Source organism: Pelophylax lessonae, assembly GCF_965119305.1.
Source record: "Pelophylax lessonae genome assembly, chromosome: 2".
In the NCBI taxonomy this organism is placed as follows: domain Eukaryota; kingdom Metazoa; phylum Chordata; class Amphibia; order Anura; family Ranidae; genus Pelophylax; species Pelophylax lessonae.
Window position 1 is genome coordinate 384,047,995 of NC_138769.1, and position 23,301 is coordinate 384,071,295.

The window sequence follows — 23,301 nt, forward strand, 5'->3', positions numbered from 1 at the left end:
TAGATTTACCTTCAACTATGTAATGGAAGGGCCTGCCTGATGTATACAAATTGGAAATGTTTAGGTTTAGCCTCCTCATATGGTTTTAGTAAATCTAATGGAAGAAAATCTAAGAGTTGTATAGTGTGTATCCAGCTTAAGTAATAGCGTGTACTAAAACGCAAAATTTTTTTTGTTCTGAAATTTTAAATGTTCTGCAAAAGCTGGATCCAGAAGATTTCTTTGCAAAAACTTCTTGTTCAGATGTTACTGCTGAAGCAAACTGCCCAAGAGAAGAATAATCAGCAGAGGAGTCCCCTATACCAAGTCACCCTCAAAATGATGGAAGTTTAGCAGCATAGGTTACCTTTACTAAAAATAAGAGATGTTTATAGATTAAATCTAACTGTGCAGCCCTGACTAAAGATGAAGAATAACCTTGCAATATGTGTAGGCCATTTACCTTTATAAAGCCTGACTTGAATACTTCCCCAGGATGTTGCTAAGTGAGGCCTAGTCGTCACTGCTTGCATCACAGGAGTGAGCTCAGAGCTACTGCTTCAGGGGATAGAAAGTATGTGAGGAGGTTTGAATCTGAGAGAGAACAAATGCCTGTGATCTAGTGGAGGTGAGCAGTGAAGGCCCTCATCTGGCAACAGTGGGTAAAAAAACAAGGTATTGAACACATTCATTTTTCTAGGTAATGGTCACAAGTCGGTAGCAACCCATGAAATTGATACATACAAATAAACCAAAACAAGTAAGCTCAGAAATTAAGTTGTGTGTAATAGAATGGCACAGGGAAAACGTATATGAACACCTGAAGAAAGGGAGGTGCAATAAGGCATAAAAAGCAATCCTGGCCCCTTGGTTAGTGCAAATTATATCAGCTGGCTCAGTCTCAACTGTTGGCCTATAAAAAGGTGTTGCACATACAACTTCTGATGGATAAAAGCAAGAGCTGTCTCAAGATATTTGCATCCTTGTTGCAAAAGATACTAATGGCATTGGTTTTTAGAAGGATTTCTAAACTTCTGAATGTTCCAGTGAACACTGTTGGGGCCATATTCCAGAAGTGGGAAAAACATTTCACTATAAACCAGCCATTACCAGGTGCTCCTCACAGGATTTCTGACACAGGAGTGAAAAGTATTCTCAGAAGAGTTGTCTAAGAGCCAAGAACCACTTCTGGAGAGCTTCAGAAAGACCTTGAATTAGCAGGTACAATTGTTTAAAAGGAGACAATCAGTAATGCACTCAACCATTATGGATGGCCTGTACGCACGCTCACCACTCAAGATTCCATTGCTGAAGAAAAAGCATGTTGAAGCCAGTGTTCATTTTGTTGAGTATATTAACACAATTTTAGTCGACTAAAACAATTCAGATGACTAAAATATGACTAAAACTAAAATGGCATTTTTAGTCACGGGATTATACCTAAGGCTAAATTGAAAATTGACATCACAATTAACACTCCTGCTGGCCATTTATAAATCGGCAACACAATTCCATCCAGAGCCTGTGATATTAGCACATTAAAGTTTGACCATGTATTTGCACCACAGCATAAGTAAGGGACATCTACTAAGCTGCTTAAAGAGGAAAACCATTAAGAAAAATGCTTTTCCTATAGTTTTCCTAATATTTATGTTGGTTATATATTCAGGTAATATGTGCAATTACCTTACAGCCAATAGAGTACAGTTTTTTGGGTTTTAAAGTTGCACTTCTGTTTGTCAAAAAGCAATAGTTTTGTTTATGAAACCCGGTTTTATTTATAAAGACGTTATATCACATGCGTGTTCAAACCTTAATACCATAAATAATAACTTTATTAGATTTTTACTTAACTAAAACAGTTCAGATCACTAAAATACAAATGAAACTAAAATGGCATTTTAGTTAAGACTAAAACTAATTTGAAATTTGCTGCCAAAATTAACACTGGTGGAAGCTCGTTTAAAAGTTTGCTGCACAACATTTACACAAGCCTGGGAAATACTGGGAGAATACAGTCTGGTCAGATGAAACCAAAATTGAACTCTTTGGATGCCATAAAACACACCATGTTTGGAGGTCAAATGGCACTGCACATCACCCCAAAAACACCATACCAACAGTGAAGTTTGGTGGTGGCAACATCATGGTTTGGGGGCTGTTTTTCAGCACACGGTACTTGCAAACTTCATATGACTGAAGGAAGGATGAGTGGCAAAATGTACCAAGACATTCTTGATAACAGATCTGCTGCCATATACCAGGATGTATAGAAAATTGTTGAGACACTCATGGCCAACATTCATAAACCTCTACCAGGATGATAAAGATGAAACAAGGGTGGACATTTCAGCAAGACCATGATCCCAAACATAAAGCCAAGGAAACTCTCTCAATAGATTTAAAAGGAAGGAAAAAAAAATGCTAGAATGACCCAGCCAATCACCTGACATGAATCCAATAGAAAATCTATAGAAAGAACTAAAGATCGGAGTTCATAGAAGTCCAAGGAACCTTCAAGATTAGAACACTGTGGAAGAATGGGCCAAAATCACACCTGAGCAAAGCATTTGACTAGTTTTTCCATTCAGGCGGCATCTTGAGACTGTCATTAACAGCAAATACTTTTGTATGAGGTAATAAATTTAAGTTAGCGTGTTCAATACTTTTTCCCTGTGTCATTCCATTTTATTTCACATAACTTATTATCTGAACTTATCTGTTTTGGTTTCTTTGTAAGTATGGATTGCATGGGTTGTTACCGACGTGGTGAAGATTGTGCACAGCCCTCTTTAGATCACCCCACAGATTTTCAATCGGATTCAGGTCTGTGCTCTGGCTAGGCCATTTAAAAGTAATCTTCTTCTGGTGAAGCTGTTCCTTTGTTGATTTGGATGTATGCTTTGGGTCGCTGTCATACTGAAAGATGAAGTTCCTCTTCATGTTCAGCTTTCTAGCAGAAGCCTGAAGGTTTTGTGCCAATATTGACTGATATTTGGAACTGTTCATAATTCTCTATCTTGACTAAGCTGAAGAAAAACCCCCAAAGCATGATGCTGCCACCACCATGCAGTGTTGTTTTTGCACCAAACATATCTTTTGGAATTTAAGGCCAAAAAGTTCATCCCTGGTTTCATCAGACCAGAACACATTTTCCCACATGCTTTTGGGGGACTTCAGGTGTGTTTTTGCAAATTTAGCCAGGCTTGGATGTTTTTCTTCATTAAAAAAAAAAGGCTTCTGTCTTGCCACTCTACCCCATAGCCCAGACCTATGAAGAATACGGGAGATTGTTGTCACATGTACCACACCGCCAGTACTTCCCAGATATTCCTGCAGCTCTTTTTAATGTTTCTGTAGGCCTTTTGGCAGCCTCCCTGACCAGTTTTTTTTTTTTTTCTCGCCTCTTCATCAAGTTTGGAGGGACGTCCAGTTCTTGGTAATGTCACTGTTGTGCCATATTTTCTCCACTTGATAACTGTCTTCGCTGTGTTCCATGGTATATCTAATGCCTTGGAAATTCTTTTGTATCCTTCTGACTGATACCTTTTAACAAGGAGATCCCTCTGATGCTTTTAATGCTCTCTGTGGACCATGGCTTTTCCTGTAGGATGCGACTAAGAAAATGTCAGGAAAGACCTACTAGAACAGTTGAACTTTATTTGGGGTTAATCAGAGGCATTTTAACCACTTCAATACCGGGCACTTTTCCCCCTTCCCGCCCAGGCCAATTTTATAGCTTTTAGCGCTGTGTTGCATTTTGAATGACAATTGCGCGGTCATGCAACACTGTACCTTAACCAAATTTATGTAATTTTTTTTTCCCACAAATGGAGCTTTCTTTTGGTGGTATTTGATCACCTCAAGGTTTTTTCTTTTTTGCTAAACAAATAAAAAAAAAACGAAAAGTTTAAAAAAAAAAAAGTTTTTTTATGTTATAAAAGTTTGTAAATAGATACATGTTTTTTTTCCTGCACTGATGAGGCCACACTGACAGGCACTGATATGTGGCACTGATATGCAGCATTGATGGGCACTGATGGGCGGCAGTGGTGGGAAGGGCATGGGCGGGCTCCCTGAGCCCTGATTTCCATCCCTGGTTGGCATCCCAGGGATCATGGGTGGGCATCCCTGGTGGTTCTAGTGGCACCCCCCCTCAAGGGTCTGCACTGGTAATCAATGCTCTGATTACCAGTGCAGACCCCCCTGTCAGGAGAGCTGCAGATCGGCTCTCCTCTACTCGTGCCTGTCAGGCACGAACTGAGGAAAGCCGATCAACGGCACTTCCTATTTATTATGTGACCAGCTGTGATTGGACACAGCTTGTCACATGGTAAAGAGCCTACGGCAGTAGGCTCTGGCTCTTTACCGAGATCGAAGATGCGGTGTGTCAGAGTGGGGCACGCAGAGCGCATTATCCTGCCGTGTCATATGACGTCCGGTCAGGATAATGTGACCACCTTCCCGCCGTCATTTGCCTATAGGGCAGGCGGGAAGTGGTTAAACGATGGCAGGTGTGTACTGATTCCTATTTAACATGAGTTTGAATGTGACTGCTTGATTCTGAACACCGCTACTTCCTCGGTTATAAGAGGGTGTGCACACTTCTGCAACCACATTTTTTTTTTTTTTAATTTTTTATTTTTACTTCCGGCCCATAAAATATTTCAGTTTGTTTTTCAATTGAATACAATGTAGGAAACAACTGCGCTAGTCCAAAAAATAAAATAAATTAAAAGTAGCAACCTCAAATGTGACTGACACCCCAAAAGTACAATAATATAAATAAGTTGCGCTAAAAAATGAAACATATAATGTGATTATATGGTATAAAAAAGTCCGTAATAATGTCCAAAGAATGGAAACATGAAGTGAGGTAACTGTGCAGGTACCGCTTACCAGAAACAAGATATGTGAAAGCCAAATAATAATAACTCCAAAAGACCTCAAGAAGTAGACCCCGGTGGACCTCGCAGTTCCCACGTAGATCTCCTCAGTAGGGTATTGGCATGTGAAATACAAAAAAGCAAAACGCCATAGCGTAAAACCAAAATAGCAAAAGCAAAAAAGTGACACCCAAAGTGATTGGGGGCACCAAAGTTCCCGTGTTGAAGAGTGAATCTAGTGAGTAGACGTGAATATAGAAGAGAGACTCAATCCCCACAAGAACTCAATAGGTACTTCTTACCAGAGTGTGAAAAGGTAATCACCAGACAGGTAAAATAAGACACCTCCCCCAGTAGGACTGCAGCTTACCACAGAGATAAATGTGAAGAGCATAAAATGATTAGAGGGTCCCAACCATGCAAACCAGAGAGGGCAACACCAATTGTAAATACCCTTACCGACTCCAGGTGAATAGTAAGCAAATGAATGTTCAAGGGGACCAATCCACTAAGACCTCTGCTGGAGACTCCACTGGGGACTCAGGATGCAGATGAAACATCAACCATGGAACACAGAAGAGCACGCCATAGCATAAAACCCACGGATGTTTTATTAAATAAAAAGACAAACACTTACAAGCATCGGATAACAAGAGCCAAAGGAGAGAGGTAACAGCCGCCGGCCGGACGGCTCCGTTCGCCCGTCCTTCGGGGACAATAACGTGAAGGTGACGTGACGCGCTTCATCAAAGATGATGTTCTCAAAGCAAAAAATCGTTTTATGCTCTTCACATTTATCTCTGTAGTAAGCTGCAGTCCTACTGGGGGAGGTGTCTGACTTTACCTGTCTGGTGATTACCTTTTCACACTCTGGTAAGAAGTACCTATTGAGTTCTTGTGGGGATTGAGTCTCTCTTCTATATTCACGTCTACTCACTAGATTCACTCTTCAACACGGGAACTTTGGCGCCCCCAATCACTTTGGGTGTCACTTTTTTGCTTTTGTTATTTTGGCTTTACGCTATGGCGTTTTGCTTTTTTGTATTTCACATGCCAATACCCTACTGAGGAGATCTACGTGGGAACTGCAAGGTCCACCGGGGTCTACTTCTTGAGGTCTTTTGGAGTTATTATTATTTGGCTTTCACATATCTTGTTTCCGGTAAGCGGTACCTGCACAGTTACCTCACTTCATGTTTCCATTGTTTGGACATTATTACTGACTTTTTTATACCATATAATCACATTATATGTTTCATTTTTTAGCGCAACTTATTTATATTATTGTTTTTCAATTGAGTTGTACAGTTTATAGGTTGCATTAAAGGTGGAAAAAGTTCTGAAATAATTTATCATCTCAATTTTTTGACATCACAGAAACCTGATGTTTTAACAGGGGTGTGTAGACTTTTTATATCCACTGTACATAGGTTGAAAAAAAAGTCCATCTAGCTCAACCAATAAAAAAAAAAAACATACACTCCCATATACACAATCCTATACCCATAGTTGAACCAGAGGAAACCATTGGCTGTATGTAATAGGAAGATGGATCAAGGTATGTTTAACCACATGAAAGTTCTTTTTAATGTGGCCTAATATGTTGCAAAAAACATTAAGCCATATACAGACTTTGGAGGATTGTTAGAGCTGACAGGAAAACTAGTGCTTGCTGTGAGAGAGGAGTGCAAGGAATTAATCTGACATATTGGAACTGTAATCCAGAAAGAACTCATCTGCGAGCTAAAGGAGGTTAAATATGTTAGTTTACAGGGAGTGCAGAATTATTAGGCAAATTAGTATTTTGACCACATCATCCTCTTTATGCATGTTGTCTTACTCCAAGCTGTATAGGCTCGAAAGCCTACTACCAATTAAGCATATTAGGTGATGTGCATCTCTGTAATGAGAAGGGGTGTGGTCTAATGACATCAACACCCTATATCAGGTGTGCATAATTATTAGGCAACTTCCTTTCCTTGGGCAAAATGGGTCAAAAGAAGGACTTGACAGGCTCAGAAAAGTCAAAAATAGTGAGATATCTTGCAGAGGGATGCAGCACTCTTAAAATTGCAAAGCTTCTGAAGCGTGATCATCGAACAATCAAGCATTTCATTCAAAATAGTCAACAGGGTCGCAAGAAGCGTGTGGAAAAACCAAGGCGCAAAATAGCCCATGAACTGAGAAAAGTCAAGCGTGCAGCTGCCAAGATGCCACTTGCCACCAGTTTGGCCATATTTCAGAGCTGCAACATCACTGGAGTGCCCAAAAGCACAAGGTGTGCAATACTCAGAGACATGGCCAAGGTAAGAAAGGCTGAAAGACGACCACCACTGAACAAGACACACAAGCTGAAACGTCAAGACTGGGCCAAGAAATATCTCAAGACTGATTTTTCAAAGGTTTTATGGACTGATGAAATGAGAGCGAGTCTTGATGGGCCAGATGGATGGGCCCGTGGCTGGATTGGTATAGGGCAGAGAGCTCCAGTCCGACTCAGACGCCAGCAAGGTGGAGGTGGAGTACTGGTTTGGGCTGGTATCATCAAAGATGAGCTTGTGGGGCCTTTTCGGGTTAAGGATGGAGTCAAGCTCAACTCCCAGTCCTACTGCCAGTTTCTGGAAGACACCTTCTTCAAGCAGTGGTACAGGAAGAAGTCTGCATCCTTCAAGAAAAACATGATTTTCATGCAGGACAATGCTCCATCACACGCGTCCAAGTACTCCACAGCGTGGCTGGCAAGAAAGGGTATAAAAGAAGAAAAGCTAATGACATGGCCTCCTTGTTCACCTGATCTGAACCCCATTGAGAACCTGTGGTCCATCATCAAATGTGAGATTTACAAGGAGGGAAAACAGTACACCTCTCTGAACAGTGTCTGGGAGGCTGTGGTTGCTGCTGCACGCAATGTTGATGGTGAACAGATCAAAACACTGACAGAATCCATGGATGGCAGGCTTTTGAGTGTCCTTGCAAAGAAAGGTGGCTATATTGGTCACTGATTTGTTTTTGTTTTGTTTTTGAATGTCAGAAATGTATATTTGTGAATGTTGAGATGTTATATTGGTTTCACTGGTAAAAATAAATAATTGAAATGGATACACTGTATCTTTGATTTTTGTTAAGTTGCCTAATAATTATGCACAGTAATAGTCACCTTCACACACAGATATCCCCCTAAAATAGCTAAAACTAAAAACAAACTAAAAACTACTTCCAAAAATAGTCAGCTTTGATATTAATGAGTTTTTTGGGTTCATTGAGAACATGGTTGTTGTTCAATAATAAAATTAATCCTCAAAAATACTCATTTGCCTAATAATTCTGCACTCCCTGTAATGCCAGATGGATCGACTGACAAAGGAGGAGTACAAGAGTTAGGCCTAGTACAGTACACACCACTAGTTTTGGGTTGAATGAAAAAAAAAAAAAGTTTTCATGAAAAAAAATCCAGAAATTTCAATACTTGCATGACAAAGATAGGTGTCAAGCAAAGTGAGTGCTCTCTCTGCACTTGTCAAAGACTGGAAATGTGCGATAGTCCACCTTGAAAGTGTGGAATATTGCACATTTTGTTGAAAAAAATCTAACTGATTTTAAATTTGTTCACATGCTTGACTACCTAGAAATTATTAAGAACATCTCCCTTTTATTTCAAGGGGTAGAACTTTTCTTAAAGTAGTTTTAAAGGCAGAAGATTTTTTTTTTTATATCTTAATGCATTCTATGTGTGCAGCAGCCCCCTAATACTTACCTGAGCCCCATTTTGATCCAGCGATGTTGCATGAAAGATTCAGCAGTCCGGGAGTCTCCTTCATGATCGGCTGAGACACAGAAGCAGGCTCCATTGGCTCCTGCTGCTCTTAATCAAAATCAGTGAGCCAATGAGGAGAGAGAGGAGGCGGGGCCGGGCCACGGCTCTGTGTCTGAATGGGCACACAGAGCTGTGGCTTAGCTTGAGTTTCCCTGTAGCAAGCTGCTTGCTGTGGGGGCACTCAGCAGGATAGAGGGGCCAGGAGCGCCAGCAAGGAACCCTGAAAAGAGGAGGATCTGGGTTGTCCTGTGCAAAACCACTGCACAGAGGAGGTAAGTATAACATGTTTGATATTTGTATCCAAAAAAAAGACTAGTATACTTTTAAGTGCAATTTCTTCTTTAAAATCACTCAAAGATGTGCCAAAACAGTATAAGGAGAGATTTCTAACTGGAACATCACTCAAAGGACTGCATCAAGATGAATAATTGCATGGACTCTGCATACTGCAACTTCCTTGATCCAGCATGAAAAGGACAATTTGATTCAGTATGGAGTAAAATATCTAGAAGAGCGTTTTCTCTTTCAGGGGAATATTGAACGTTCCATGGCAGTGTTTGATACCTTTGCCTGGCCATTGGGAAAAGCACTACAAGACTATGGTGTTGATGACATTACACCATTGGCTCAGCATTTCCAGAAACAACTCTCACTGCCTGAAATGCATGACAAATGCATGCATACAATCCACAGTGAGTGGTATGAATTTAAAGTCCTTGGAAAAAGAAAGATACTGAGTAAACTTCTGAATTTGGCATTCTTCAACAAAGACAGATTTCCAGTTTTGTCTATAGTGTCTGTGTTGCCTGTCTCAATCGCATGTTATGAGAGAGGATTCAGCTTAACCACTTTACCACTAGAGGATTTTGCTGTCTTACGTCTGGGCCACTTTTTGCGATTCGGCACTATGCGACTTTAACTGACAATTGCGCGGTTGTGCGACGCCGTACCCAAACTAAATATACATCCTTTTTTTCCCACAAACAGAGCTTTCTTTTTTTTTTTTCAAATATGAAGTTTATTGAGATACACAAAAAAGGGATAACAACATGTCACACATGAAACAACCACAGTAGACAAACTTCTCGCAATGCATGGCAGTATGTCAAAAGAGGCAGTATCGTTAAGAAGGCAAGTGCATAACTGAAACTTTCGTAGGCATAAGAAGACCAAAGAAGAAAAACATCCAAAGTGTGTCCCACTACGGTGGGCCAGTCAACTTAAACAACAGATAACAGTCAATACAGTGAAGGGTATGATAGTCTTTAGCCAGTAAGGTCATATGCAAGTGGCACCGTATGGGGAGAAGATAAACCCCTATGGACGGTGCACACATGGCGCCACTTGATGGTTAGAGGAGACAGAATGAGAGGTAGAAAAGCCGTCCAGTATGTTGGCGAGAAGACAGTGGAGGGCAGAGAAGGAGGAGAGGGAGGGGGGATGTGATAAAGAAATACAGAAAAAGAAAGAACAAGGGGAAAAGGAAAGAGAGACAAGAGAAAAAAAAAAAAAAACAGAGCTTTCTTTTGGTGGTATTTGATCACCTGTGCTATTTTTACTTTTTGCGCTATAAACAAAAAAAGAGCGTAAATTTTGAAAAAATAACAATATTTTTCACATTTTTTTTATATGAAATTCCCCCCCAAAAAATGTAAAAATCTACATTTTTTAAAATTTTTGGCCAATTTGTTTTCTGCTACCTATGTTTGGTAAAAAAAATCACAATAAGCGTATTTTGATTGGTTTGCGCAAAAGTTATTGCGTTTACTAACTAAGGGAAAGATTTCTGTCATTTTTGGTGTTTTTTTTTTTTTAACGAGTAATGGCGGCGATCTGCGATTTTTTTTTTTGCGGGACTGCGACATTGTGGCGGACAGATCGGACCCCTAACTGACATTTTTGACACTTTTGGGGGTACCAGTGACATTACTACAGTAATCAGTGCTATATATATGCACTGTTACTGTAAAAATGACACTGGCAGGGAAGGGGTTAATTTTATTGGAGAGGGAGGGGTTAATGTATGCCTGGTGCTTACTAACGTGTGTGGGGGGAGGTGACTGAGTGACACAAGGACAGATCGCATGTTCAGCTATGCTGAACCCTGCAATCTGACCCTGCCTGTCACTTAGGAGATCCGCCCGCTTGTGTTTACACAAGCAGACGGATCTCCACACTCGATTCCCCGACGATCGGGGAGGTCTACGTCGCCAGACGATAATGAACCACTTTGCTACAGTAGTGCTCGAGTGAGCAGACGGCAAGTGGTTAATGAACTTTGTAAAAAATAAGTTCAGTTTATCAATGCATCAAGAAAGTTTAAGTGATTTGTTGATGACCAACATGAATGGACCATCACTAAAGGGTTTTAATCCCGCAAAGGCTGTTGACCATTGGTACTTTAATTGTAAAAGTACAAGGCATGTTCGAGGCCACAAAAAGCCAAGTGAAAAACAAGTGACACATTGCATAAAACACCTGGTGTGTCACATCAGAATATATTTATTATCTGCATAAGTTAAGGGGGAAGTAAAGTCCTAAATTCTCCCCTGCAAGCATTAATGTGAGCTAAGTTCAGCCTTATGTGTCAAAATTGAAAAAAAAAAAAGTGACCAGCATACATGCCCCCAATGCAGTGACCAGCATACATGCCCCCAATGCAGAGATCAGCGTGCATGCCCCCTTCAATGCAGTGACCAGCATACATGCCCCCAATGCAGTGACCAGCATACATGCCCCCAATGCAGAGATCAGCGTGCGTGCCCCCAATGCAGTGACCAGCGTACATACCCCCAATGCAGAGACCAGCATACATGCCCCTTCAATGCAGTGACCAACATACCATTCCCCCAATGCAGTGACCAGCGTACATGCCCCCAATGCAGTGACCAGCGTAAATGCCCCCAATGTAGTGACCAGCGTACATGCCCCCAATGCAGTGACCAGCGTACATGCCCCCAATGCAGTGACCAGCGTACATGCCCCCAATGTAGTGACCAGCGTACATGCCCCCAATGCAGAGATCAGCGTGCGTGCCCCCAATGCAGTGACCAGCATATATGCCCCCAATGCAGTGACCCAGTGTACATGCCCCCAATGTAGTGACCAGCATACATGCCCCCAATGCAGAGATCAGCGTGCGTGCCCCCAATGTAGTGACCAGCATATATGCCCCCAATGTAGTGACCAGCATACATGCTCCCAATGCAGAGATCAGCGTGCGTGCCCCCAATGCAGAGATCAGCGTGCGTGCCCCCAATGCAGTGACCAGCATACATGCCCCCAATGCAGAGATCAGCGTGCGTGCCCCCTTACTTACCTGGAGCAGCAGCGGCGGTGGGCGGCTTCTCCTCAGTCCCGGTGACCGGCGGCACGTCTCCTCCAGTCCTTCAGCTCCCGCCTCCTCCTCGGCCAATGGCATGGGGTTTGCCTTGCGGCCAATCAGGAAGCGCGTATCGGACACGCTTCCTGATTGGCCAGGAGGAGGATCGGTGTGACAATAGCAAATTTTCATTCGCTATTGTCACACAATGGGTGGGCTCGGGACGCACTGCTCTGCGCCCCGGGTCCACCCTTTGCATCGCCCTATTAGAGCCTCTGGCTCTAATCAGGTGATTAAAAAAAAAAAATCCCCATTGAACTCCATGCGTCCGGCGCCCCTGCATGCAGATTAGGGGGCCGGACACATGGATGGGGCGGCGGCACCCCTGCGCCCTCAGTACACCGGCCGCCACTGGTGTGGTTACTGAAGGCTAGTGACATCACTTCCAGGGAGGGACACTGTTCCTGTGTAGCCAGTGGGCATATACAGAATGGGAGGAGATGATCATAGGTTCCTGCCCAGTTTTCTCTGAACAGTAAGGATGCTTTGTACATCCTTAATTCATGAGAAAATGAAGAAATAGAAAAAGACCCATCCACACAGGACAAGGGCTGTGACTTGTCATGTAACTTTGTGTCCAAAGTTGCATGACAAGTTGCACTAGTGAAAACGTAGACTTATGCCCCGTACACATGTTCAGATAATCGGACGACTTATCGTTCGCATTTTGTTGCATGATACTAACATCGAATTTAACAATGCGTACAAACCGTATGATTTTTGTCGTACGATTAGGGAAAAGCTTCCTGGTTGCTTAGCTACGTATCAGATGGTGCAAAACAAAAACAATGGCAGCCAGGCTTTTTCCGTGCTATTTTAGTGTTTCTGGTCATGCGTGGTCTTTGTCGATCGATTTTTAGCGGACGCATAGTGTACTGATGAAACGATTGTCGTTAGCGGGGCTATCGTACGACAGAAGTTTTCCTGTTTGTCCCTTCGGATTTTGTTGGACCAGCTGTCGTGATCGGCTGTTGAAAGCTGTGTACGAACGATCAGATTATCGTGCGATCAGGTCGAAAGCGAGTTTTATCGTATGATTATCGGAACGTGTGTACGGGGCATTAGTGTGGCTGCCTGTACTTCCTGTTCCTTTAATGTATAGGGATGATTGTAGATTGTGAGCTGAGACCCCAGAGCACTTCCAGCTACACTGACAGTCCCCCCTGTGTCTAGCTTCCTTCTATGGTAGTCTTCATTCAAAGCCCTGCACAGCTATACTGTATATGTGCACTGCAACTATACAGATGCACTGCATGAGAGAAGACCTATCTCATTCAGGACAAGATCGCCAACATATCAGGGAGCACACATTTGCATTGTAGGGCTAAGTCCATGACCTAAAAGATGTCACGGGGCCCGCAAAATCAGGTTTTAAGGTAGCTTTGGTGCGGGCGGATGCAGCCACATTTGAATCTGAGGACCTGGAAAAAGGCTGAGTTGTAATAACATCAGGGCGGTGGTGTTCCCAGAGGAAGTTGAAGGAGCCAACCCAACTGAATTTGCTAAACAATGGCTTCTTACTACTATAGGTAGAGACAATCTTTCACTGTTATTTGCGATAGAGTATGCACACCAAGTCCCTACCAGACCTTTTCCTCTTGTCAATCTGCCAGAATTCATGTTCATATGCTTACTAAATTACAGGGATAAAGAACTCATCTCTGTGACATTGGTAAACTCCTGCTTAATGGCTTGAAAATCATGCTCTTTCCCGATTTCTCCCCCTGAAATTCAGAAAAGGAGAGGCAGCATTTTGGAAATGAAGAAGCGTTTGCAACAATACAAACTGTTCTTTGAAATGCTTACAGCTGCACCTGACTGGTTAGATTTATAAAAGAAGTATGTTTTTTTTTTTTTTTTATGGAATCATACTTACCTAGGTGGATGCAGCAATGACAACTTTGTGTGGAAAAAAAAAAATTCCTTTTTTTTTTTTTTTGTCATTTTTCAAACACTCTAAATGAAATATTCAATGGGCTCATAATGCCTTTCAGCAAATTCCTTGGGGTGGCAGGCAACGATGGCAAGTGACATGCTGCATCTGGTGACGGTGGCAAGTGACAAACGGCATCTGGCGGCAGGCGGCGGTGGCAAATGTCATGTTGCATCTGGCGGCAGGCGATGGTGGCAAATGACACGCTGCATCTGGCGGCAGGCAACTGTGGCAGACTGCATCTGGTGGCAAGTGACAAGCTCAGGGTTCTCACTGATTCTGCATTATGGCGATTTAAATTATTTAAATATAAATTACAATGTAGTAATAGAAATAATGTGGTTTGATCACCATATCAAGCATGGTGTTGGGATGATTTAAGTGCTAACACCAGCCATTTGTCTGACAAATCACCCCGCCGCTGATCAACCCTGAGACTACATTCCTCCAACCCCCTCACCCGTACTTAGCAAAATTGTCCCTGAAAGGCATTTTGAAAATGTTGTCACCCGGGGGGGGGGGGGGGCTGGGTGCCAAATTCCCCACAGGCCGCTCTGATGTCCCATTCAAATGCCGCACCGCCTTCTTCATGCTGAAAAAAATCTTTGGTCTTTTTTCATTTATATCGCAAAAAATAAAAATTCCAGTGGTGATCAAATACCACCAAAAGAAAGCTCTATTTGTGGGGAAAAAATGACATAAATTTCATTTGGATACAGCATTGCATTGTCAGTAAAAATCACGCAGTGCCAAATTGCAAAAAATGGCCTGGTCATTATGGGCATGATTTTTTTTTTTGAGGGGGTGGGGGCAGCATTTTATTCTTGGACTCAGTCAGCTCAATGTCTTGGGACAGCCCTGGGTTTAGAGGGATAAAGTGGACAACCCTAGACAACCTGCTGGCAGCAGGCTGCTTTTGGAGGAACTCATTACTTCCCTTGCAGTAAGTGCAGGGCCGGCCCTACCATGGGTCCCGGTGGTTTTTTTTTGGACCCAGGCGGAACTCTGATAGGGGTGGAAAATCAGTGGCGGTCTGGGCTGGAGGGTAGGGTGTGCAGCATGCAGAAGAGAGGCACGGGCGCAATGTTGAGGGGGGAGGGAGCGTGTGCTGGGAGCTTTAGGGTTCAGGGAACTTCAGGCTTCTCTGTTGCTGCTGAAGCTGCAGGCTTCCTCTCTCTGTTGGCCCTCCCACCACCTGTAGCACAGAGAAAATAGGGTTTTGGAGCACTTCCTTTGGCTCTGTGATAGGTGTCAGATAGGTGGTGGGCGGGGGCGGAAGTCCTCCAACAGCTGCTGCCGCTCCATCCTCCCGATCATCCCTGGTGTTACTGTGCGGGCAGCGGGTGATAGCCGACTCACTGCAGCTGTCCTAGAAGGAGGGGACCCGCACACTGCTCCAACCAGCATGCCTGAGCTTGTCACACACATATCCCTTCTCCCTGCAAGTGTGCTGCATCTGTGGAGGGGATGTGAGGGCGGAGGATTAAACAAGCAGCCAACAGACCCCCTCTCTCTCTGCTTCCTCTCTCTCGCCCTGCCCCTCCTCTCTCTGCCCCCCCTCTCTTTCTCTCCCTGCCCTCTCTCTGGTAACAAGCGACAGTGGCAAGTGACACGTTGCATCTGGTGGCAGGCGACGTGGCAAGTGACAAGCTGCATCTGGTAACAGGTGGCAAGTGACATGTTGCATCGGGTGGCAGGTGACAGTGGCAAGTAACATGCTGCATCTGGCTGCAGCTGACAGTGGCAAGTGCAACGCTGCATCTGGAAGCAGGTGACTTGGCAAATGACATGCTGCATCTGGTGGCAGGCAACGGTGGCAAGTGACATGCTGCATCTGGTGGAAGGTGACGGTGGCAAGTGACACGCTGCATCTGGAAGCAGGTGACGTGGCAAGTGACAAACTGCATCAGGTGGCGGTGGCAAATGTCATGTTGCATCTGGCGGCAGGCGATGGTGGCAAGTCACACGCTGCATCTGGCGGCAGGGAATGGTGGCACACTGCATCTGGTGGCAAGTAACAAGCTCAGGGTTCTCACTGATTCTGCATTATGGTGATTTAAATTATTTAAATAAATATTACAATGTAGTAATAGAAATAATGTGGTTTGATCATCCTGACACCATATCAAGCATGGTGTTGGGATGATTAAAGTGCTAACACCAGCCATTCGCCCGACAAATCACCCCTGCCGCAGATCAACCCTGAACTGAAACTACATTCCTCCAACCCCCCCCCCCCCCCCATACTTAGCAAAATTGATCCTGAAAGTCATTTTGAAAATGTTGTCACCCTAGGGGGGGGGGGGGGTCAAGGTGCCGAATTCCCCACGAGCTGCTCTGATGTCCCATTCAATGGCTGCACCGCTTCCTTCAGGCTGTGCACACTCTCCATCCCCTCCCTGGCTCAGTCAATGGCAGGAAGGCACCAGCTCCGCATGGAGAAGATAGTTCCATGCTCAGCCACTGGTGGATATGGAGGTCGGGGCCAGCAGGCTGTTTATTAACTTCACCAGCCTATATATGTTCCGGGGCCGGACCTGCGCACTCGCACGGAGGAGAAAGACACAGGCACGCACATAGGGGATAGAAGAACCAAAGCCGTGGGAGAGCTCCTAATGTGAAGGGGGAGACTTCTGATGTAAACAGGAATTCTGACATAAAGGGAGACTCCTGATGTATGTAGGGACTACTGACACAAAGGGGGGGGACTTCTGATGTAAAAGGAGACTCTTGTTGTTAGGGGGCTCCTGATGCTAAGTATAGAGCTCCTGATGTTAAAGGGGGGCTCCTGATGTGAAGTGGGGGGTGCTGTTGTATGGAAATCTGACTTCCTGATGAATTAAATTTTTAGTTTTAATTATCATGATATAAAATAATGGATGTGGGGGCTTTTTGGTGGTGTGAATTTTTTTATTTGGGGGGTGGGGCAGCATTTCATTCTTGGACCCAGGCAGCATGATGTCTTGGGCCAGCCCTGAGTAAGTGTATGTACATTACATAAACTGCAGTGCTGATTCAGCATGTTTCAGCTTATATGAAATGTGGCCAAGGTTTAAAGGGGTGGGGTGAGGATGGCTAAAGCAGGAAGCTGTGTTCTTGAGCTAATGAGCTGTGTTGTGTGCTTCATATACACAGAAAAACTTACTAGCTCTAAAAAAAAGCAAACAAAATGACGGCTGAAATTTAATCTTTGTGAGGACCTGCAAAGTATTAGGTAAGTGAAATCCATACTACAGGATCACACTAAAATACTTTGTCAATGCAGAATTGCAAAATCATTTGTGGCTGCAAATGAAACTGCCTGTGAGGTTTACAGCCTAAGGCACACCGGCTCAAAGGTTTCTACTGCTAAGGAACTGTGTAAACCACAAATCATTTACATTTCTACCCTGGCATAAGAATGTAGTTGATTTTTTTTGGGGGGGTTTCACAATTTTGCTATAACAATAAGCAAATGTAACTTTTTGAGAATAACATTTTAAGTAGTTTGCGCACAGGCTTATTATAGAGGTACATGTTGGTGTGTTTTAGTATGCATAGCAGCTTCTATGCACATGTCCCTGCCCAGCACTGCAGGAGCTGTTATTTATATAAAGACACACATTTCCCTGTGCTTACAGCCTGCATTTCCAAGGTTAATGCAGAGTGTTATTTCACCACCACTGTGTCAAGTCAGGCCCACTCCCATAAGACAGCAACTCCGCAGATCATATTGCCTCCCCATTCTCATTAGTGGTTCGAATACGCTTAATGATCAATGCTGATCAATTTTCCACCCCTCTTGCAGTATGAATTCACATCAATGAGTATGTAAAAAAGAGAGGATACGGCTCCATTAATGTGACATTGCCATTACGCAATCATTTATTAACCACTTAAGGACCAGGCCTATTTCTAACACTTGTTGTTTACAAGTTAAAACCAGTATTTTTTGCTGGAAAATTACTTGGAACCCCCAAACATTATATATTTTTTTTAGCAGAGACGCTAGAGAATAAAATAGAGATCGTTGCAGTACTTTATGTCACACCGTATTTGCGCAGCGGTCCTACAAACACAATTTTTGTGAAAAAATACACTTTTTTTTAATTAGAAAAAATAAATGAGTAAAGTTAGCCCAGTTTTTTTCTATAATGTGAGAGATAATGTTACGCAGAGTAAATAGATACCCAACATGTCATGCTTCAAAATTGTGCACGCTCGTGGCATGGCGCCAAACATTGGTACGCTTTAAAACATTTCTACAGTTTAGTACTAGTTTAGAGTTACAGAGGAGATCTGGTGTGAGGAGGAGGAGGGAGGAGGAGGGAGGAGGAGGGAGGAGGAGGGAGGAGTGGGAGAAGGGAGGAGGAGTGGGAGGAGGGAGGAGGAGTGGGAGGAGGAAGTTTTTTAAAAGTCAGCAGCTACACTTTTTGAAGCTGCTGACTTTTAATTTGTTGACAGGTAACTGGAACTCTGCTTTAAGCCACCCACAGGCATGCTATTTAACCACTTAAGCCCCGGAGGATTTGGCTGCTGAAAGACCATGGGGTATTTTGCGATTCGGCCCTGCGTGACTTTAACGGACAATTGCGCGGTCGTGCGACGCTGTACCTAAACGAATTTGACGTCCTTTTTTTCCCACAAACAGAGCTTTCTTTTGGTGGTATTTGATCACCTGTGCAATTTTTTGATCATGCGCTGTAAACAAAAAAAGAGCGTCAATTTTGCAAAAATAACAATATTTTTCACATTTTTTTATATGAAATTCCCCCCCAAAAAAATGTAAAAATCAAAATTTTTTAACATTTTCGGCCAATATGTTTTATGCTACATATGTTTGGTAAAAAAAAATCCCAAAAAGCGTATTTTGATTGGTTTGCGCAAAAGTTATTGCGTTTACTAACAAAGGGAAAGATTTTTGTCATTTTTGTTGTTTTTTTTTTAAACGCGTAATGGTGGCGATCTGCGATTTTTTTTTTGCGACATTGCGGCGGACAGATCGGGCCCTTGACTGACATTTTTGACACTTTTGGGGTTACCAGTGACATTTCTACAGTAATCAGTGCTATACATATGCACTGTTACTGTAAAATGACACTGGCAGTGAAGGGGTTAACTTTATTTGAGAGGGAGGGGCTGTGTGTGTGTCCCTAGGGGCGTGATTCTAACTGTGATTGGCTGTGGCTTGAGCTGTAGGAACAATGATCAACGGTCCTACATAGTAGAACCGTATGATCATTGTTTCTACACAGGGGAGAATGACAGGCGGCTTGTTTACACAGCCTGCCTGCCTTTCTCCCTCTCCCCCGACAATTGCTGAGTGACACGCGCGGGGGGGGGGTCCGTGACCGCGCGGGAGCGCGCCGCCGGCGGCGCGCGCTCGCTCCCCAGAGCCTCACAGGCTAGTGACGTACTGATACGTCACTCTGCCTGTGAGGGGCTGACCGCCACAGTATATGTACTTGCGGCGGTCGGCAAGCGGTTAAAGTATTCTTTAACCTTTAAAGGCTCGCTCCAGCTGAACGGTATTTTTTTTTTAACTTTTGCATTCGCACAGGTCCATTATGAAAGTGCCCAGTTACCCATGCGTTTTTTTTTTTTTTTAAAACAAAAGCTTGAAAATTGGCCTTAAAATTGACTAATGTGGCATTTACATTAGATGACCTCTTGTTAAAGGGACAGCCAGCATGAGCTCTGTTGGACTGTGTCTTTGTAGATCCACACAATACAACAGTTTTAATAGACTATGAGCCTTCAAAAAATTGTCCCTGGAACCAATTCATCATTTGTAGTATTTGGGTCAGCCAGAAAAGTTACGTCTGTTTTTATAAATAAGACAGGTCTCTTGCTTTTCCAGTATATCTACTGTAGTTTACAACATAATTTGTGATTATTTTTTCAGGTTATGCTGTGAATCTTTTTAAGTTATGATGTGAATCAATGTAACACATTCTTGAATTCAATTATCTATTACATATAGGATTTTTTTTTTTTAAATCACACTCAATAAAAGGCTTATTATGTAATATTCTGAATAATTTAAGAAATCTTAGTTAACTAGATCCATCCTAAAGCTGACCACATGTTATAATCCCAATAAATTATTTTACTTTTACAATGTTCTGTGTATAATGAAAGGAATTATCATGCATGCTGCATAATAACGTGCATTTTCATGTTTGTGAATTCCAGTGTCTTATGCTAAGTTGCTATAGGAAATCATGAGCTCAATTGTCCACAATGCACCTATTTCAAGAGTGGTGGTTTTTGGAGGTACTCATGGAAATGAGATGTCTGGAGTCACACTTGCTAAACACTGGTTGAAAGACCCTTCAGAGATACAGAGACAGACATTTATAGCGGAGTCCTGCATAGCCAATCCACTAGCAGTGGAGAAATGTGTCCGATTCTTAGACCAAGACCTCAATCGCTGTTTTTCAAATGAAATACTAAGGTAATGTTATGTGTTTTTTTAAAAACGTTTTTACATGAATAGGGTACTATTTAATGAACATTTCAGCTGTACTCCTGCTGGATAATATAAAGGCTGTAATCAGTTTCTGAGTTCTATGAGTCAAATAATCTACTAAAATCATAAGGTTTTTGTTAAATTTCACAATTTTGCAAAGCATGAACTTGAGTCCATGTGGAAGATGCTTTTTGGTATATTTAATGGTGAAATGTGCTTTATAGGGCTCATGAACATTGTGGAAGCTCTATTATTCTGGACCTGTTCATGAAATGACCCTGATTACCCATATTTAATTTATTTTTATTTTTTTACACAAAGAAAAAAAGAAACAGTATCTCACAAAACACCCCTCAAATTTTGTATATATTTTATTATATCTTTTCATGTGACAACATGTGTCAATTTTCTTTCCCCTCAAAATAACTCAACACACAGCCATTAATGTCTAAACCGCTGGCTACAAAAGTGAGTACACCCCAAAGTGAAAATGTCCAAATTGGGCCCAAAGTGACAATATTTTGTGTGGCCACTATTATTTTCCAGCACTGCCTTAACCCTCTTGGGCATGGAGCTCACAGAGCTTCACAGGTTGCCACTGGAGTCCTCTTCTACTCCTCCATGACTACATCACGAAGCTGGTGGATGTTAGAGACCTTGCGCTCCTCCACCTTCCATTTGAGGATGCCCCACAGATGCTCAATAGGGTTTAGGTATGAAGACATGCTTGGCCAGTCCATCACCTTTACCCTAAGCTTCTTTAGCAAGGCAGTGGTCGTCTCCGAAAGGAGGGGGATCTTGCTCTGCTTCAGTATGTCACAGTACATGTTGGCATTAGTGGTTCCCTCAATGAACTGTAGCTCCCCAGTGCTGGCAGCACTAATGCAGCCCCAGACCATGATACTCCCACCACCATGCTTGACTGTAGACAAGACACTTTTGTCTTTGTACTCCTCACCTGGTTGCTGCCACATTTGCTTGAAACCATCTGAACCAAATAAGTTTATCTTGGTCTCATCAGACCACAGGACATGGTTCCAGTAATCCATGTCTTAAGTCTGCTTGTTGAAACTGTTTGCTGGCTTTCTTGTGCATCATCTTTAGAACAGGCTTCCTTGTGGGACGACAGTCATGCAGACCAATTTGATGCAGTGTGGTCTGTGATGCGACATATGGTCTGAGCACTGACAGGCTGACCCCCCCACCCCTTCAACCTCTGCAGCAATGCTGGCAACACTCATACGTCTATTTCCCAAACACGACCTCTGGATATGACGCTGAGCACATGTACTCAATTTCTTTGGTCGACCATGGCGAGGCCTGTTCTGAGTAGAACCTGTCCTGTTAAGTGGTTAATGTCTAAACTGCTGGCAACAAAAGTGAGTACACCCCTAAGTGAAAATGTCTAAATTGAGCCCAATTGGCCATTTTCCCTCTCCAGTGTCATGTGACTCATTAGTGTTACAAGGTCTCAGGTGTGAATGGGGAGAAGGTCTGTTAAATTTGGTGTTATCGCTCTCACTCTCTCATACTGGTCACTGGAAGTTCAACATGGCTCCTCATGGCAAAGAACTCTCTGAGGATCTGAAAAAAAGAATTGTTGCTCTACATAAAGATGGCCTAGGTTATAGGAAGATTGCCAAGACCCTGAAACTGAGCTGCAGCACAGTGGCCAAGACCATACAGCAGTTAAACAGGACAGGTTCCATTCAGAACAGGCCTCGACGTGGTTGATCAAAGAAGGTGAGTGCACATGCTCAGTGTCATTTCCAGAGGTTGTCTTTGGGAAATAGACGTATGAGTGCTGCCAGCATTGCTGCAGAGGTTGAAGGGGAAGGGGTGGGGGTCCAGCCTGTCAGTGCTCAGACATACACCGCACACTGCATCAAATTGGTTTGCATGGCTGTCGTCCCAGAAGGAAGCTTCTTCTAATGATGATGCACAAGAAATCCCACAAACAGTTTGCTGAAGACAAGCAGACTAAGGACATGGATTACTGGAACCATGTCCTGTGGTCTGATGAGACCAAAATAAACATATTTGGTTGTCAAGCGTGTGTGGTGGCAACCAGATAAGGAGTACCAAAACAAGTGTGTCTTGCCTACAGTCAAGCATGGTGGTGGGAGTGTCATGGTCTGGGGCTGCCTGAGTGCTGCCGTCACTGGGGAGCTATAGTTCATTGAGTGAACCATGAATGCCAACATGTACTGTGACATACTGAAGCAGAGCATGATCCCCTCCTATTGGAGACTGGGCCGCAGGGCAGTATGCCAACATGATAACGACCCTAAACACACCTCCAAGACGACCACTGCCTTGCTAAAGAAGCTGAGGGTAAAGGTGATGAACTGGCCAAGCATGTCTTGAGACCTAAACCCTATTAAGCATCTGTGGGGCATCCTCAAATGGAAGGTGGAGAAGCGCAAGGTCTCCAACATCCACCAGCTCTGTGATATCTTCATGGAGGAGTTGAAGAGGACTCCAGTGGCAACCTGTGAAGCTCTGGTGAACTCCATGCCCAAGAAGGTTAAGGCAGTGCTGGAAAAAAATGGTGGCAAAACAAAATATTGACACTTTGGGCCCAATTTGGACATTGTCACTTAGGGGTGTACTCACTTTTTTTGCCAGCAGTTTAGACATTAATGGCTGTGTGTTGAGTTATTTTGAGGGGACAGCAAATTTACACTGTTATACAAGCTGTACACTCACTACTTTACATTGTAGCAAAGTGTAATTTCTTCAGTGTTGTCACATTAAAAGATATAATAAAATATTTACAAAAATGTGAGGGGTGTACTCACTTTTGCGAGATACTGTACATATCCCATCATGCCTAGTCATGTCTGTGAATGCCTC

At 43.2% G+C, this 23,301-nt stretch overlaps 2 protein-coding genes across 3 annotated transcripts in view; both read left to right on the top strand.

Moving 5' to 3' along the window:
- MDH2 (malate dehydrogenase 2) overlaps nt 1-23,301 on the top strand; it is a 254,993-nt gene that overhangs the window by 21,384 nt on the left and 210,308 nt on the right. The gene's annotated exons all lie outside the window — the stretch shown is intronic.
- LOC309546553 (N-acyl-aromatic-L-amino acid amidohydrolase (carboxylate-forming)-like) overlaps nt 17,064-23,301 on the top strand; it is a 41,351-nt gene continuing 35,113 nt past the window's right edge. Inside the window, exons 1-2 of one of the 2 annotated variants that reach the window (XM_082246303.1) lie at nt 17,064-17,208; nt 20,183-20,430. In XM_082246303.1, the coding sequence (XP_082102429.1) occupies nt 20,198-20,430 (233 nt within the window). In that variant the 5' untranslated portion in view covers nt 17,064-17,208; nt 20,183-20,197. Of the gene's footprint in view, nt 17,209-20,168; nt 20,431-23,301 lie in introns of both variants that reach the window. The other variant, XM_082246302.1, reaches the window with a different exon arrangement.